We start from the raw sequence: 14,506 nt of genomic DNA on the forward strand, positions 1-14,506 counted from the left end.
AAAACTGTGTGCAATGCATTTAGATAAAGTAAATATCACTAAATATCACTTACATTAATCTTTTACTGATTGTGAATTACTGTATGCAATGAATGATAATATGTTTACATAAAGGCACAATCGATGTTTGTTGTTGACATTATAATATACCATCCAAGCAAATACAAATATGAAAGACATAGCTTGAGGCAAAATTGAGATGAAGCAATGTAGAACAGTCCTGACATCACTACAAACGAGTCGACATCACGTGCATTCTGAGGCGAGTTCAGCAGAGCGGGTGCCCGCGAACGCTTGTCAAAATTTCCTATATCTGTAACACAAAATTTGGAGAGTGCTCGCGATCGAGCATTCGCTCTGCTGAACACCCCTCGAGCTCTGTTGTGATTTTAATATTCCCATAGACACAATTTAGAGAAAATAGATTGTTTACAATTGTGACTTATGATTTGAACATATTTTTATCGTACAAAAATACAATTGGGATTGGGCACAAGTTCCATAACTTAGACCGCCCTCTCCCAATACAAAGATATAATACAATCTGACTTATATGTTGTTGTTTAGAACAGAGTATCATAATTTAGAATTTATTCAAACTTCCTTGCGGTCCAAGAGACTTGCCAACCCTTAATTAAAATATGCTATTTGATGCTTGTCGCGGTTTTGTCAAAACATTTAATTTATTCCATAATGATTACAATTCATACCACATGCCGATCATTTCTTTAACAAGAATACTTTGTTTCTGTACTGTTTAAACCGACAACTTTACAATTACAGCGCTGTGATCCCGATTCAGATATTAAACGAGACATTAAGGTGACTCCATACTCGTAAAATTCTCTGATGAAAGTTGAGAAACAGAACTGATTTCAATTTAATAGACTTAAATTTCATCAATTATTAGAAAAAATATACACGTCATCACACTTTTTGAGATGTCAGATGAACATGAACTAGAGCATATTTTAGCATTAGAAAACCGTACTTTTTTGGTTAAAAGTAAAATCTTTGTAGGCAGAAACTTGTTTATCTTTTTTAATATTATCGTCAACTGTGTTAGAAAATAAAACTACAAAAATATTTTAAAATTAGTTGCTGGGATTAGAAAAATTATAGCATTTAGACATACAACTAAGAGAAAATTCAGAAAAAGAGTTATTTCCCCTTAGCATTGATAAAATGTATAAATAAAGGTAAATTTAGGATAAAATTAAGCTGAAAAATTGTCTTGAACTTAACAGTACTTCTAATTACATCTATGAAATTATATTCACATATAATAAATAAAACTATCTTGCACAGATTTTAAAGAATTCAAAGTTTTACAATAAAGTATGACATCACAGAACACTGGATCTACTTTAAGACTGACTGTATACAACTGTTAACTAAAGTCTGAATTTGCTTTATAATCCCGGAGCCAGGTCTGTAGCTCCCGGTATATTTACATTGAATAATCTTACCGAGAGATTGAATTTCGGTTTGGAGCGCAATTTTAGTTTTAAGCTTCAAACGCATAAAAATTACGGATTTTGTTGACAAACTGGTAGCCATGGAAAATTACTTTGCCACCGAGTTTTGCAAATAAAGAAAAACAGGTTCACAACATTTTTAAGCTAATCAGTTAAACTACTTTAATTATAAATTTATATTCCTTTTACAACTTGTTTGTAAATCATTGTTAATTGTGGTAATATGAATAGAACAAATGTCTACAGCGATAGATAAACTCTCTACTAGTTTTTGAAACATGAACTTAAAAGGCTTTTTTTTAAAATAAGGCCCTTAATTATGAATAAGTTTTCAACGACTTCAACCCTTTTTAATGAAAATAAATAAGGTATAAATGTAGACATACAAAAGAATGTATGGTCGTAATTTTCTGTGGTTCAGATATCAAAGATACTTATATTCTTTAGAGTAAAAGCATGAGATATTTATTGGCAGTGACTCCAATAAAGGGACCTTGTGAGTGATGGATTCTGAAATCAAAGCAGACTCTAATTATAACAATATTGAACCGTCTCATTGGAGCTGTATAGAATGTAATGATATAAAACTATCAAACCACACGTCTTCTGACTGCGTCAGTCGTCGCGCTTCTCAGGTTGAAACCAAAGTCGAGCACTCTTCGATACCAGTTTTGATCAAACGCATCCATGTAATGATTTAAAATGATTCAAAATGAAATTGAAATATCTGCAATGGATTTTAGTTAACATGGTTGCATTTGTGGTTTCCTATGTCAACATAAGAGGGAAAGGTGCGAGTTTTCCTAGTGAAGTTTACAAGATGTGGATGCCTTCATACAAAGCGTATAGACAACCCTACCAATCTATTTCAATGGATTACGATTCTATTGGAAGTGGAGGTGGACAAAAAGCAATCTCTTTAAATAAAGACATTGAATATGCTGGATCAGATTCTCTGCTATCTGAAGAGACTAAAAAATTGTATCCGGATATGATTGAATTTCCGACCATAGCAGGGTAAGTGTTTGCCTTGCAATCATGCGAAAACTTGTTGTATTACAGTAAGTGTTTGTTTTGTACAAGTGTTTCTAAATGTAGTTAGGCTAACCTTAAATGGATGGCTATGTGATTTGATTATATCTGTCATTTTATCTGAAAATGACAAATGTAATTCTTATAGTTGGCCCTGCAACTATTTCTATCATTAAGAACTAAAATCCGTTCCCCCATTTTTTTTCCGCCTACGCCTGCGCTGAACTGGAGGTATCTTTTTCTAGAAAGAAAGTTCAATATACGTTACTTGACACAATTTTCGAAACCTATATACTAAATTTACAACGGTATCAGAATATCGGTATCAAAAAATCTGTAACCACCGATTTGAATTGAATTCAGGAAATCTGCATCGAGAAATAAATGATTAGAATTCTGTGTATATAGTCAGTTCTTAATCGTGAATACTTCAAGAAAATGCAGTGCAACAAAGTGTAAACAGGCTGAAGTGGTATTAAAGAGATTTGAAATTTTAGATGTGTTCAATTAAATACTCAGAAATTATTAAAAAGTATACCGATATCTCACTTAATTGGGGGAAAATCAGCTATGATTTAAACTTTCTATATTTTGCATGCTTTTAGTGAAAGGAAAATCATATATTTCATTATACTTTCTTGTATGTATTGAAGCTACTGCACTATTAATACCTCTTTTCGGTAAAATCAAGGATATATAATTGTATGTACACGTATTTGAAATGCGTGTGGACAATTAATTGATTAGTAACACTCAGAGCAGTAGTTACGAGGGGACTTTCAATGGCCGTGTCAGCAAATAAGTAAATCAGAGCTGTAAAATCTATTAATGACCAATAAACCTTGTGAACTGGATTGCAGTTCAAACACAGTCTGTCTCTCATCCTCACTTCCCTTCCTCCGACTAAATCATCCTTTCGGTTAATAAAAGCTTCTCTGTTAAATACGACCATTTTCATTATAAATCGATAGACACATTTATATCGTATATTTATAGAAACTATGCTTTTTCGGCCTGTGCGATATTAACCGAAAAATTGCCTACCCGTGTGTAATAAACTCTAGGGGTGTCTTATAAATCACATCCCATATTAGCCCTCAGTCCCTGTAAATCATACATTGTGATATACAGCGACCTCGGGCTAATATATGATACGATATAAAATGTAATAATATATACATAAATAATTTTCATAAGCAGTTCTAAGCAGTTCGAAAATTATATATTTTTCTCAAAACTGTTTGCGCCCATTTTAAATATTTAATAAGATACCAAGAAAAAAAATGCACAACATTAAATTACGTTTTGAGTGAAATTGATTCAACTCATAACGTTAATTTAAGTTATTCGCAAACAATGTTTTTAAGTATTTGAAATTGATCCAACAAAGAAGGAAATGACTTTGCATTTTTTTATTGACATAAATAAATTAATTGATCTTTCCTAGGTTGCCAACCCTGCAAAATGTTCACTCATTAGTCTAGACAAAAGCGGTAACAAGTTCAAGTAAACCGTTTAAAGAAATTCTCACGACTTCTTGAATATTTTAGGCATGTAGTTTTTTTTTATGCAAGACTTTCCGGGGATATGTTGGGTTTATAGACATGGCCATGATGTAAATTATGTATCTAAAACATTTGGACATGAAAAAATCAGAAGCTTTTAACATTCTTTAAACTAAAAAGTTCTCATGCGCAGCTACTCATCTTTTGAAAACCTATTCTAAATGATGGTCTCCAAAAGGCATACATACGAATACATATTGAGGTTGATAAATCTTATTTCGGTTGACTCTGTAGATGCATTTTTTGTACAGGTTTTAATCAGATTCGTTTAAATACTCAATGAAAACGATGAAACCCGTTTACAGCAGTCTAGTGTAAAGAGCATAATAATCTGAATTAAATATTTATTACGGATGACATTCTATAATTAAAAAGGGACAGCTATAACTCAATTCTACCGATTATTATTGTATGTAAATTGTGCATTGATAATGATCGTGATTCTGATCGTAGAGTTTTCTTTCGACATTCATCGAAACAATTAAAACTAATTGCTTTCTCTTTTTGTAACGTATGTTATTGCAAACTTAGGTGAAAGTGCTCTTTAACGGCAAAATTGCTTGTGGACGAGATTAATAACTGCAAATCCATGGATGATTTCAAAAACAGTTGAAAGACATTGGAATTGAGTTTCCAATACAAGATTTGGCATATTGTTATCCATCTTATTTTCCGATCCCTTGCCAACATATGCTGACGTAAGAAATGTTTACTTACAGGTATACATATATGAGATGAATTTGGCTGATATGCAGGAGAGCAAACAAAAAATAAAAACCATTTATTTGTTCGAGTACTAAACATTAACTATTGTAGGATAATCAGGAAATACTTATTTCTGAAAGAGTTTTCCAGGTACCATACGAGGATTCATTTTTGTATTGTGAGACGATGACGTAATCGTCAAAGACTTATTCAACAAAGTGAATAATAGAGATTCTTTTAAATCGATCTCTTCAACAGCCTTGTAAAAAGTCGCTTAAAACCAATGGGATAGAACTCGCTTAGCAACTATAGTAACAGTCGGAGAGTCACAACAATCTTCTATAGATCCTACATTAAAAAAATGATAAGTACGATGGCGCAAATACCAGATTTATTATCGTTAAAATGCAATTTCAAAATTGAAAATTTTTATTATATTCATTAACTGCATTATAAAACCACGTAAACAAGCAGAATTTAAAGTTATAGTCAGGAGTATTTTTTACAAGCTGAAAGGCAATAGCTTCTTTGGTCAATTAAAATAAATCTTTATACTTTTACAGTAATTACAAAACCTTTGTTGGTCTGATTTGTTATGGGAGATACAGTGCAGGCAACGTGGATCCCGTATTTAACAGCGCTATCCCCGCGGTTAATTCTTTTCGCGTTAAACCATCGCGGTTAATTTATCGGTCCTCGTTGCAGCCGCGGCGGTGTGAACTACCTTTAAACAAGGTGATCGGAGATGTGTACCTGTACGCTATTAGACAATAAGACGGCCTTTGAACATCTTTACTAGCCATGTCTAATGATTTGTTTTCCCATTTCAATTAAGATGATTAAGCATTTAATGCAGGTTTTCAAAATTCCTTATAAATATTCTGGAGAAAATCATCTGCACCTGTAACAATTTTTGTGTAACTGTGGATATAGCAATTATTTCAAAGACAATTTTATCATTTTCACTTTTCCCTACTTAATGTAATCTACATGAAGGTGAGGGTAAGAAATGTAAAATAGTTTTTTTATCGATTTCAAATATGTTTTTATTCCATATGAATTTGTAGTATGTTTTACGGCACTGTCCCTCAATGCTCAAGACTAGTCCATGACAAGCACATGCTACACGGTGAATGTTTACTATACGATCAAAGTCATAATACGATACTATGAATGAGACATATATCGTATTTTAAACATTTCGCTTTACCTCCATCAGTTTATGTGTTGGCTCACTTGAGAGGGTCCAATTTTGTAGGATATGGGTACTGAAACAGTCTGTATTTGATTAACTAAATAATGATGCAGTTTTCTACTTATCATCATTCTCTCTTTTCAGGTTTAGCAATTTTTTTTTACCATATTCATGGCTTTAAAAACAAATATCCGCTAGCATTTTAATATTTGGCGCCACATGAAGTTCATGACATAAACAGATACTGCTGTTCGATAACATATGCATGTAGGTCATTTTGCGGATGGTATGAGGAAAAACACGATTCACAAATTATTTTTTCAAATCGGTTTAATTTTTTTTCAAGTTAATCGAGTGTAGTTATACTAAGCATTTAGCAAAAACTTTCCATTATACATGTAATTTAGTATCCATTACTCTTTGGTAAATTATTCATCGCTAATCAGTTTATATCAATTATACAACACAGAAAATAATTTTAGAATATTTGGCAATATACATGTACCGATCAGATACGATATGATTTTGGCATTAATTCTATTGTATTTCATATCAATTACTCTTTTGTTAGTCATGCAGCCATGCATTTGATTTCAATAATGCAAGACATAAAACAGTTTGACCACACTTGGTCTACTGATCATTTTGCCCTAAGTCTATTCACAAGTTCTAGCAACCATTGTTTTAAATATTGATGACAGAATTCAATTCTTATATCCACAGTCATTTATAAATCCTTTTTTTTTTTTAAATATTCCCCCAAATGGTATACATTTTTCATTTCATTTTATTTAATCTCATATTGTATAAAACAACATAGAGAAAATATACAATACATACAATATTAAACAAAAAGCAAGAGTGTATACTGTACACATATACAAGCGCGGGAGTTAACAGTTTTCACAATAAAATGATACAATTGTTACGGTCGCGGGTAAAATTTTCGGATAGACATTTTGTCGGTGATCATGTTGGGTAAAACAATGATACCGGTATTCTTCGGATTATCAGTAGCACGTGTGGTCACGTGTCCTGGGATGAAAGAAGTGTCACACTGATTAGAATCACAAGATATCTCAAATTGGTAAGTATTACTCAAGTCAGGGTTTAAAAGCTGATCGGGATTCATTGCAGGATAGTAATGTTTGACGTCACTATGTTCACTTGCCTGATACTCGAGATCGTCCTCGTGGTCGTAAATGGCGGGAAATGTTGCTAGGGTATCGTCAACTTCAAATACTCTTCATTCGCCGCGTTAGAGAGTAAATGGTCGTTGTATATTACGTAAATTTGAATTCTCCACCATGTTACGGTCGCAGGTTTTGGACATGAGAGTCATGAATATAAAGTCACAAGGACACACGGATTGTAAGTACAAACCCTGCCGTTTTATTAGCAACCGGAAACTGCAATTATTACAAACAGAAAAACCAAAAACGTAGACATATTAGTTCCGGATTTATGGCCTGACCTTACCGACCTGACACCTAATAAACAACACAATACTTAATATGTAGAACCAAATTTCTTGTTCAATTTTTAACATACTGTGTCCAAATATTTTCATAAATGCTTTCTTAACATACTTTTAAAATTGAAATAAAAACAGCATGGCTGGAATATCTAGAGAAGTGGGTAGGGATGAAAAATATAACCTTAAATGGATGATATATACATTTATGTGGCATTAATTCTTTTCGTTGCAGCTGACTGGAAAAAAATAGCAAACTCTTTTTATTTAATTTCAAACCAGTGAGTCGATATTTTGTGCGTCGTACTCTATATTTTGCTCTTTAGGTCAAATTTCACTATAATTTTGTGACTGTTAGAGATTTTATGAATGTTAGAATTTAGAATTTCAGATAAAAGACTGTTTTTAAGGAAAAAAAATGCCCCCCCCCCCCCCCCCATTCAACTGCCCCGTTTTATGCATATAGCATTTATTTATATAGACGTATAACACAATATGTCCATTGTTTGAAATTTACTACCAACCTGTCGTGTTGCATATTTACATGTATTCGCATATTTTAAACCAACGTTGTCAAATATAAAGTGTCTGCCCCATGGTTTAACGTGCCCTTCACTTTTCCGCCATGACACTATTAGTCTAAATAACGTGTCCAAATTGTCTGCAACAATTCTAAGTAAGGATGACTTGTTCAATGATTTGTTTAATTTATTCATTCAAACCAAATAAGGGTACAAGAGGATTCGAACATGAACACATGTCTAATTGCAACATTCATAAGAGGGTTATACAGAACAATGATTAGGTACAATTTAAATGTATAATATATACAAGGTGTTCAACAGACAGACAACAAATAGAACACAGACTATCCAACTAAATCATGTATACTGTTAATAAACAAACATTTCTTTTAAACTGTTAAGTTTGCATATGACAAAATTTCACGGATCTTTATAGCATTTACTAACGTACACGATCTAACATTAACTTATTTTCTCTTAAATTCAATAAATAAAATTAAAACCACTTCTTCACTAGCTCAGGGGTTATCTGAGCGCTACTCACTTACTTTTAATAAACAATATATGTGCACAACGCTGGAACCCTTATCAATGATTCGAGGTTTCAATCCGAGATACTCAACCGGCCATTAGACATTAAATCAATTGATTGCATGCTAATAAAGAATTTGTATATGATGCAGATATAAAATAGCCTGCACTGAAGCGGTCGAAGGATGTAGTTAAAACTTGATGGGGCTTTTGTGTCCTTTGCAAGTTTGTTTGAAAAATTTACGGTGTTGTATTAAAATTTCCAGATAATAAAAAGTATCCTTAAAAGCATCATAATAGATACCTTTAAATGTATTCCTTCCTCTTCCTGTTAATTTCATACAGTAAGATCCCTCTTTCCGGATTCTTATATTATCTAAAACTGATGACGTAATACGCAATTTGTAAGGAAAGAATGCTGTTTTGTTTTACATGATTATTTTCAGCCATCCATAGTGCAATATTTGATTAGCTGTCATAACCTGCGTTATTGCATATTGAGTGTAAAAAATTACAAACGTTGATGGTTTAACATTAGAATGGGTGCTTAGAACGGGCATGTTATATCAAAAGATAGCATTTACGTAAAAAAAAAAATTACGTGAAGTTTTGACCCTAACACAAGTTAACTAGATAAGCGTGAATCTTAAACAGATCTAGGTTGTTAAAAGTTTGAACTGAATCATGTCTTGAAGAAATAGGAACAATCGCTATTTTTCACTCCAGTGAGATTGAGAAATTCATTCATTTGCACACCGCAGTGAGAGTTCTAATTTACGGTATTGTTCCACTATCGTATAAACTGCACTGATTAGAATATGAGAAGATGGTTAATGTTGAAACACTTGACGATTCTTTAACATACCAGTTGAGAAATTATTGTTTGACCAGCTCGTTTTTTCTATATCACTGCATTTACTTGATTTACAACCGAGCATATTTCTTTTTCCGATCTTAAATGTTGCGAATAGTCATAGGGTTTGGAAGGAAAAATGAGGGGTAGGGAACCTTCTTCCTCTAATCAATTAAACGATGCACTGGTAATTGACTGCATATTTGGTTAAACCCCACCTCCATCCCCATCTCTGTTCTCAAATATGGTAAATTAGATTCTCTAGTTTTAACAAATCATCATACTATATATATATGAACAAATTAGAAATTCATTTCCAGAATTTGTGATTTATATACATATTTTTTCAAAGTGCGATAAGAGTGTCGATACTAAGAAATGTTGATGTACCTTCATAACGCACTTTGAAATTTTTTTTTCAAAATGGGTTAACTTGGTCCAAAATGGAAGGCACTATGAACATTTTTTTTCAAAGTACGTTGATTTGGTCCTAAATTTAACGCACTTTGAACAAAATTTTCAAAGTGCTTAATTTTTTCAAAGTGCGTTGCCACACTGCATGCATAGATTATTGAATATGATACGAGAATCTCATATTGTAAGTTTTTATATGCTGTTATATAAAATGAAAAAAATTGTTCCAAGTGTTGGTCCGTTGTACCATTAATTTCTTTTTTGTCATAATACATTCTATTGTTTTGCGTCGGTAGCGTGGTTTCTCTTTTCAATGTTTTATTAAACATCTTAATGTTCTTTTATTCTAATTCTACATTCGTGTCTCCTGTGATGAATAATGTTTCCAAAAATAAGGCACTCACTATTTGAATATTCTGGAATAGATTGTTATAAAATTAATGTGATAATTTAAGTAGATGTACATTTTATTTCTGAATAAAGACATGATCACCAAAGAGTTTAAAGTTGGCTCATGTAGAGGATTAAATCAATTTTTGGTTATACCATGGGACACTTTTACATATTTTAATATATTTACCTATTAGTTATTCATGAATCGTATGATGCATGTGAATATTAAGGCAAATAATATTATTTGCTTAGTTAAGCTAACATTGTTATTTTTTAGTATATATGTTGATAAAGTTGCATAAAAATTAAATACATTAATAGAAACTTCGTCCGCCTCTTGACATTTTGAACTTTTTCCACACTTGGAGATACTCGAAACTCTTCCTGTGTAAATTACAAATACACTTAAATTCAAATACACGCAGAAGGTAAATTGACATTTCACTTATCTATTTCAATAGTTGTCAAAAGTGCTATTTGTCTAACACTTTTCTTTCGAAATCGACAATATACAGTTCGAAAGCCAATCGAATATTTAAAAAGAGTGTTCCATTTTTTACATAAAAGCTAAAATGGCAACTTTTTTAAAACAATGTCGGTGCTTGAAGGTTGTTTACGCTATTCATTGGCACCCAGGTCAAACACTAGACCGGCACAGAATGCTTATTTGAACATTTTCTGTCAATACTTGATATGGTGAAACGGCAAGATTCAGAGTGTACACGTGGCCTGGGGCTTGTCTCTTTTTTTTAATTCATTCGTTTGTCAATTTTAAACCATTAGGCTAGATAATCGCTGGCGCATAACAATTATGTAGTTTTATTCGAAATTCATATTCACATACATACAGTGCGAACAATTCACTATAATGAAGTTCCATCTCCAGTTCGGGGTTTGAACTCTCGGTCTTTGATACTCATTCTCCATGCTTTGTGTAACCACTTGGCTATCTTGGTAAGCTAAAGAATTTGCTTTTGATGACGAACAAACTCCAGACGTTACACATAACGCGGTCTTTGAGATTGATATGCAATACACTAAAACGTTTATTTAAGAGGATTATAGTGAGTCACATTGCATTAAGATGCATGTGTGTATATATATATATATATATATATATATATATATATATATATATATATATATATATATATATATATATATATATATATATATATATATATATATATATATATATATATATAGACAAAATACATTGCAATAACTGATAGATTGACAAAAAGATTCCTGATGAGATATTATGGACATGTGTTGCGTCTAAATTTTCCTTCTATTTGTTTTTTCTTCTTTTTAGCATGTTTTCTCAATCTGGCATGTACATTTGTACATTGTATCCATTAATACTATTGTGCCTCACGCCGATTAGTTTGTCAATAAATTTCCAATTTCTCTATCGTGGTGAATTTAAAAAAAACCTCATTAACAATTTTCTATAATCCATGCATTTATCAAAATTCTAAAGAATTCTCAAGATTAAACCGTTTATCCACGTTTTTATAATCTCATATGATTCAGCTATATGTATATTTAAATAGCTTTGGTTTATCCAAAAAAAAAAAAATACGACGTACCAATATAGGTAAATGTGACTACAAAAATACATGTATCTTTGAAGCCCGATTCGAGGAAAGGACGTTGCATATGATTCATCTAAATTAATACCTAATTTACCTAACCAAATTAAATGAGTAAATATTGAAATAGGTCTTTTTTAAACAAACTATAGCGAATCGAACACTCTTTAATATCAATTTGCTGTGAATCCGTTTAGAGAAGTCAATTTTCTATCCATTTGCAATTAGTTGATTAGAATGATTTGCAATCTGCAGTGGATTTCAAGCCGGATAAGCCGTATAGGGAACAATTGTTATTTCGGTTGACATGGCAATGTTATTGACTGTTGATTGTCCGCCAGACATCATCGTGAAAGTCGTGCCGATTTATCACTTGACGGTAGTGTATTATCAGCTTTTGATATGGTTCCTCAGTATTATCACCTGTCATTTACTAAAATAAAACTAACTTTGTTTATTTTAGAAACAATTTCTACAGGTTATATTAATATTTCTCGTTGACACGGGGGGTCATTGAAGTGGGAGGAAGCCGGAGTACTCGGAGAGAACCCAAGTTGTCAAAGCGGGTGAAAGCGAAACCCTATCACAAACAAGCACTGTCAATCGCGGGATCGAACTCGGGTCGCAGCAGGGAGAAGCGAGTACATGGTTCACTACGTTACTTGTACACTTTTTATTATATTTACATCTACCAAGCATAATTTCCCCTATTTCTTACGGAAACTTATAGTTAATTCATAGCTCTATAGAAACAGCCAGACTGAAATCTACACGCCCTATTTATCGATTGGTCGAAATCTACAGGTGCTGAAAGTGACAGGACTGAAATTGACACGCCCTGTTTATCGATTGGTCTGAACCTACAGCGACCTTAGTAAAATCCCGGACTGCACGAAATAATCATGACGATGCCAGACTCAAAGTCTCACAGGAGACGATTTGGCTGTTTTGTTTAGCTAACGTACTTTTGTACATCAACAGTAATTTAGTGAATTTTACTAACTTTTTATGATCAGTTTATTAATTAGTTAAAGAAAGATGTTAATATAAACAATAAAATGCTTTCTTTGATGATTCATGCGGGTTATGAAGGTAGCGATCATTGCAGGAAAAATTTACGTAACCCGTTAACGCGTTAATGTATTTTCAATATGAGGAATGATTAGATACTGCAAAATTAAAATACCATTAAATCTGATAGTTATTTTAAAAATAATTAAAAACAATGTATATTTAACGTAACATCGGTCTGTAACCCTTAAATATTTTAAATACTTGAAATAGGTTGACTTAAACTGGCTAATGCGTGTCAAAACCTCCAAATAGTGTCATTTTTATAACTTTAATGCCTTTTCTTTAATAGAATGGGTCTGAGCTCCATATTTTTGTCATAGTCTTAATGCGGTTTAATGGAATTTAAACCGATTTTAATCAACAAAAAGGTGGAGAGATGACCCACTTCACTTCAAAAATGTCACTTTGTAGCCCAACAATTTAACGTTTTAGAAAATAATACAAGTCCGTAAATTCGTGACCAACGTCACATATAGCAATTAAACAACACAATTTGCTGTGAATAAAATGGCTCAGTGGTTAGAGCACCAGTCATTAGGTAACTTTATAGAACTTGGGTTTTTATATTGTGTGTTCGATACCACCAAAACTTTAGGATATATTTTTTTTTCTTATCGTTTTTTTTTTTAAATATTTCAAACTGAATATAGACAGAAATTACCTTTTTGTAAACTTGTATTATAACATATCAAATATATTTAATTGAAAAAAAAATGTTTAATTTGAAATTGTATTTTAAGACTAAACCAATGGGCAGCTGCGCCATCTTATTCGCCCATCTTCTTTTGAAATAATATTGCATCAAAATTAAATCTTCATAAAACATAATACAGATGATGTCCACCACATTTAGAACCAATTTAACAAGGCCTTGGACTTTCGGTCAGATGTAACCATCTATTTCTTGCGTCAAAACAAGCTAAAAAAGACGCTGGTTTCAAGTGAAATATACACCGATTGCGTAGTCTTAGTACGATTCTTACATATGTTTTGTGTTGATTTAAACAATTTCCCAATTGATTCACGCGGAATAAGAAGTTGTACAGTACCGATCAGACCCAACCTAACACCAGAGTAAACCCCAACTAAACCCCGGGTTTACTTTCTGGGTTTACTTTGGGTTTACTTTATGAAAATTTGGGTCCACTCGGGGTTTACTTTGGGTTTACTCGGGGTTTACTTTGGGTTCACTCAAGAACTGCTTTTGGAGTCAACTATACGCACTGAAATGTGAAGCAGACCTGTATTTTATTTTATCATCCTACTGCCTGTGATTTCTGTCCCTTGTATATTCCGAATACACATGTAGCGTCTGCTTTCAGGGTATACTTCTGATCGGGGTTTACTCTCTGTGTCCACTCTGGGTTTACTTGGGGTTTACTCTGGGTTTACTCTGGGTCCACTCTAGTAAACCCAGAGTAAACCCAGAAAGTAAACCCAGGGTTTAGTTGGTGTTTACTTTATGTTAGGTTGTGTCTGATAGGTACTGTATATTTCAGAAAAAAAATATATAGACCGCGTAATGTTGCTTTTTTTCTTCATTGATCGTTACCTTCATAACTTGCATGAATCATTAAAAAAGCATCTTGCTTATTGTTAATGTACATCAGTACATTAGATAAAAAATTAGGCAAGTCGTCTTATTTGGGAAAATGATCTGATATCATCATGAT

At 32.5% G+C, this 14,506-nt stretch overlaps 1 protein-coding gene across 1 annotated transcript in view; it reads left to right on the top strand.

Annotated features, from left to right (window-relative positions):
- The first annotated feature begins 2,084 nt into the window (after nucleotides 1–2,084).
- Nucleotides 2,085–14,506, top strand: part of LOC105318117 (speract receptor) — a 39,351-nt gene continuing 26,929 nt past the window's right edge. The window contains exon 1 of the mRNA XM_066079538.1: nucleotides 2,085–2,495. Within this exon, the coding sequence (XP_065935610.1) occupies nucleotides 2,191–2,495 (305 nt within the window). The 5' untranslated portion in view covers nucleotides 2,085–2,190. The remainder of the gene's footprint in view (nucleotides 2,496–14,506) is intronic.

Source organism: Magallana gigas, chromosome 3 (genome assembly GCF_963853765.1).
Source record: "Magallana gigas chromosome 3, xbMagGiga1.1, whole genome shotgun sequence".
Lineage (NCBI taxonomy): Eukaryota > Metazoa > Mollusca > Bivalvia > Ostreida > Ostreidae > Magallana > Magallana gigas.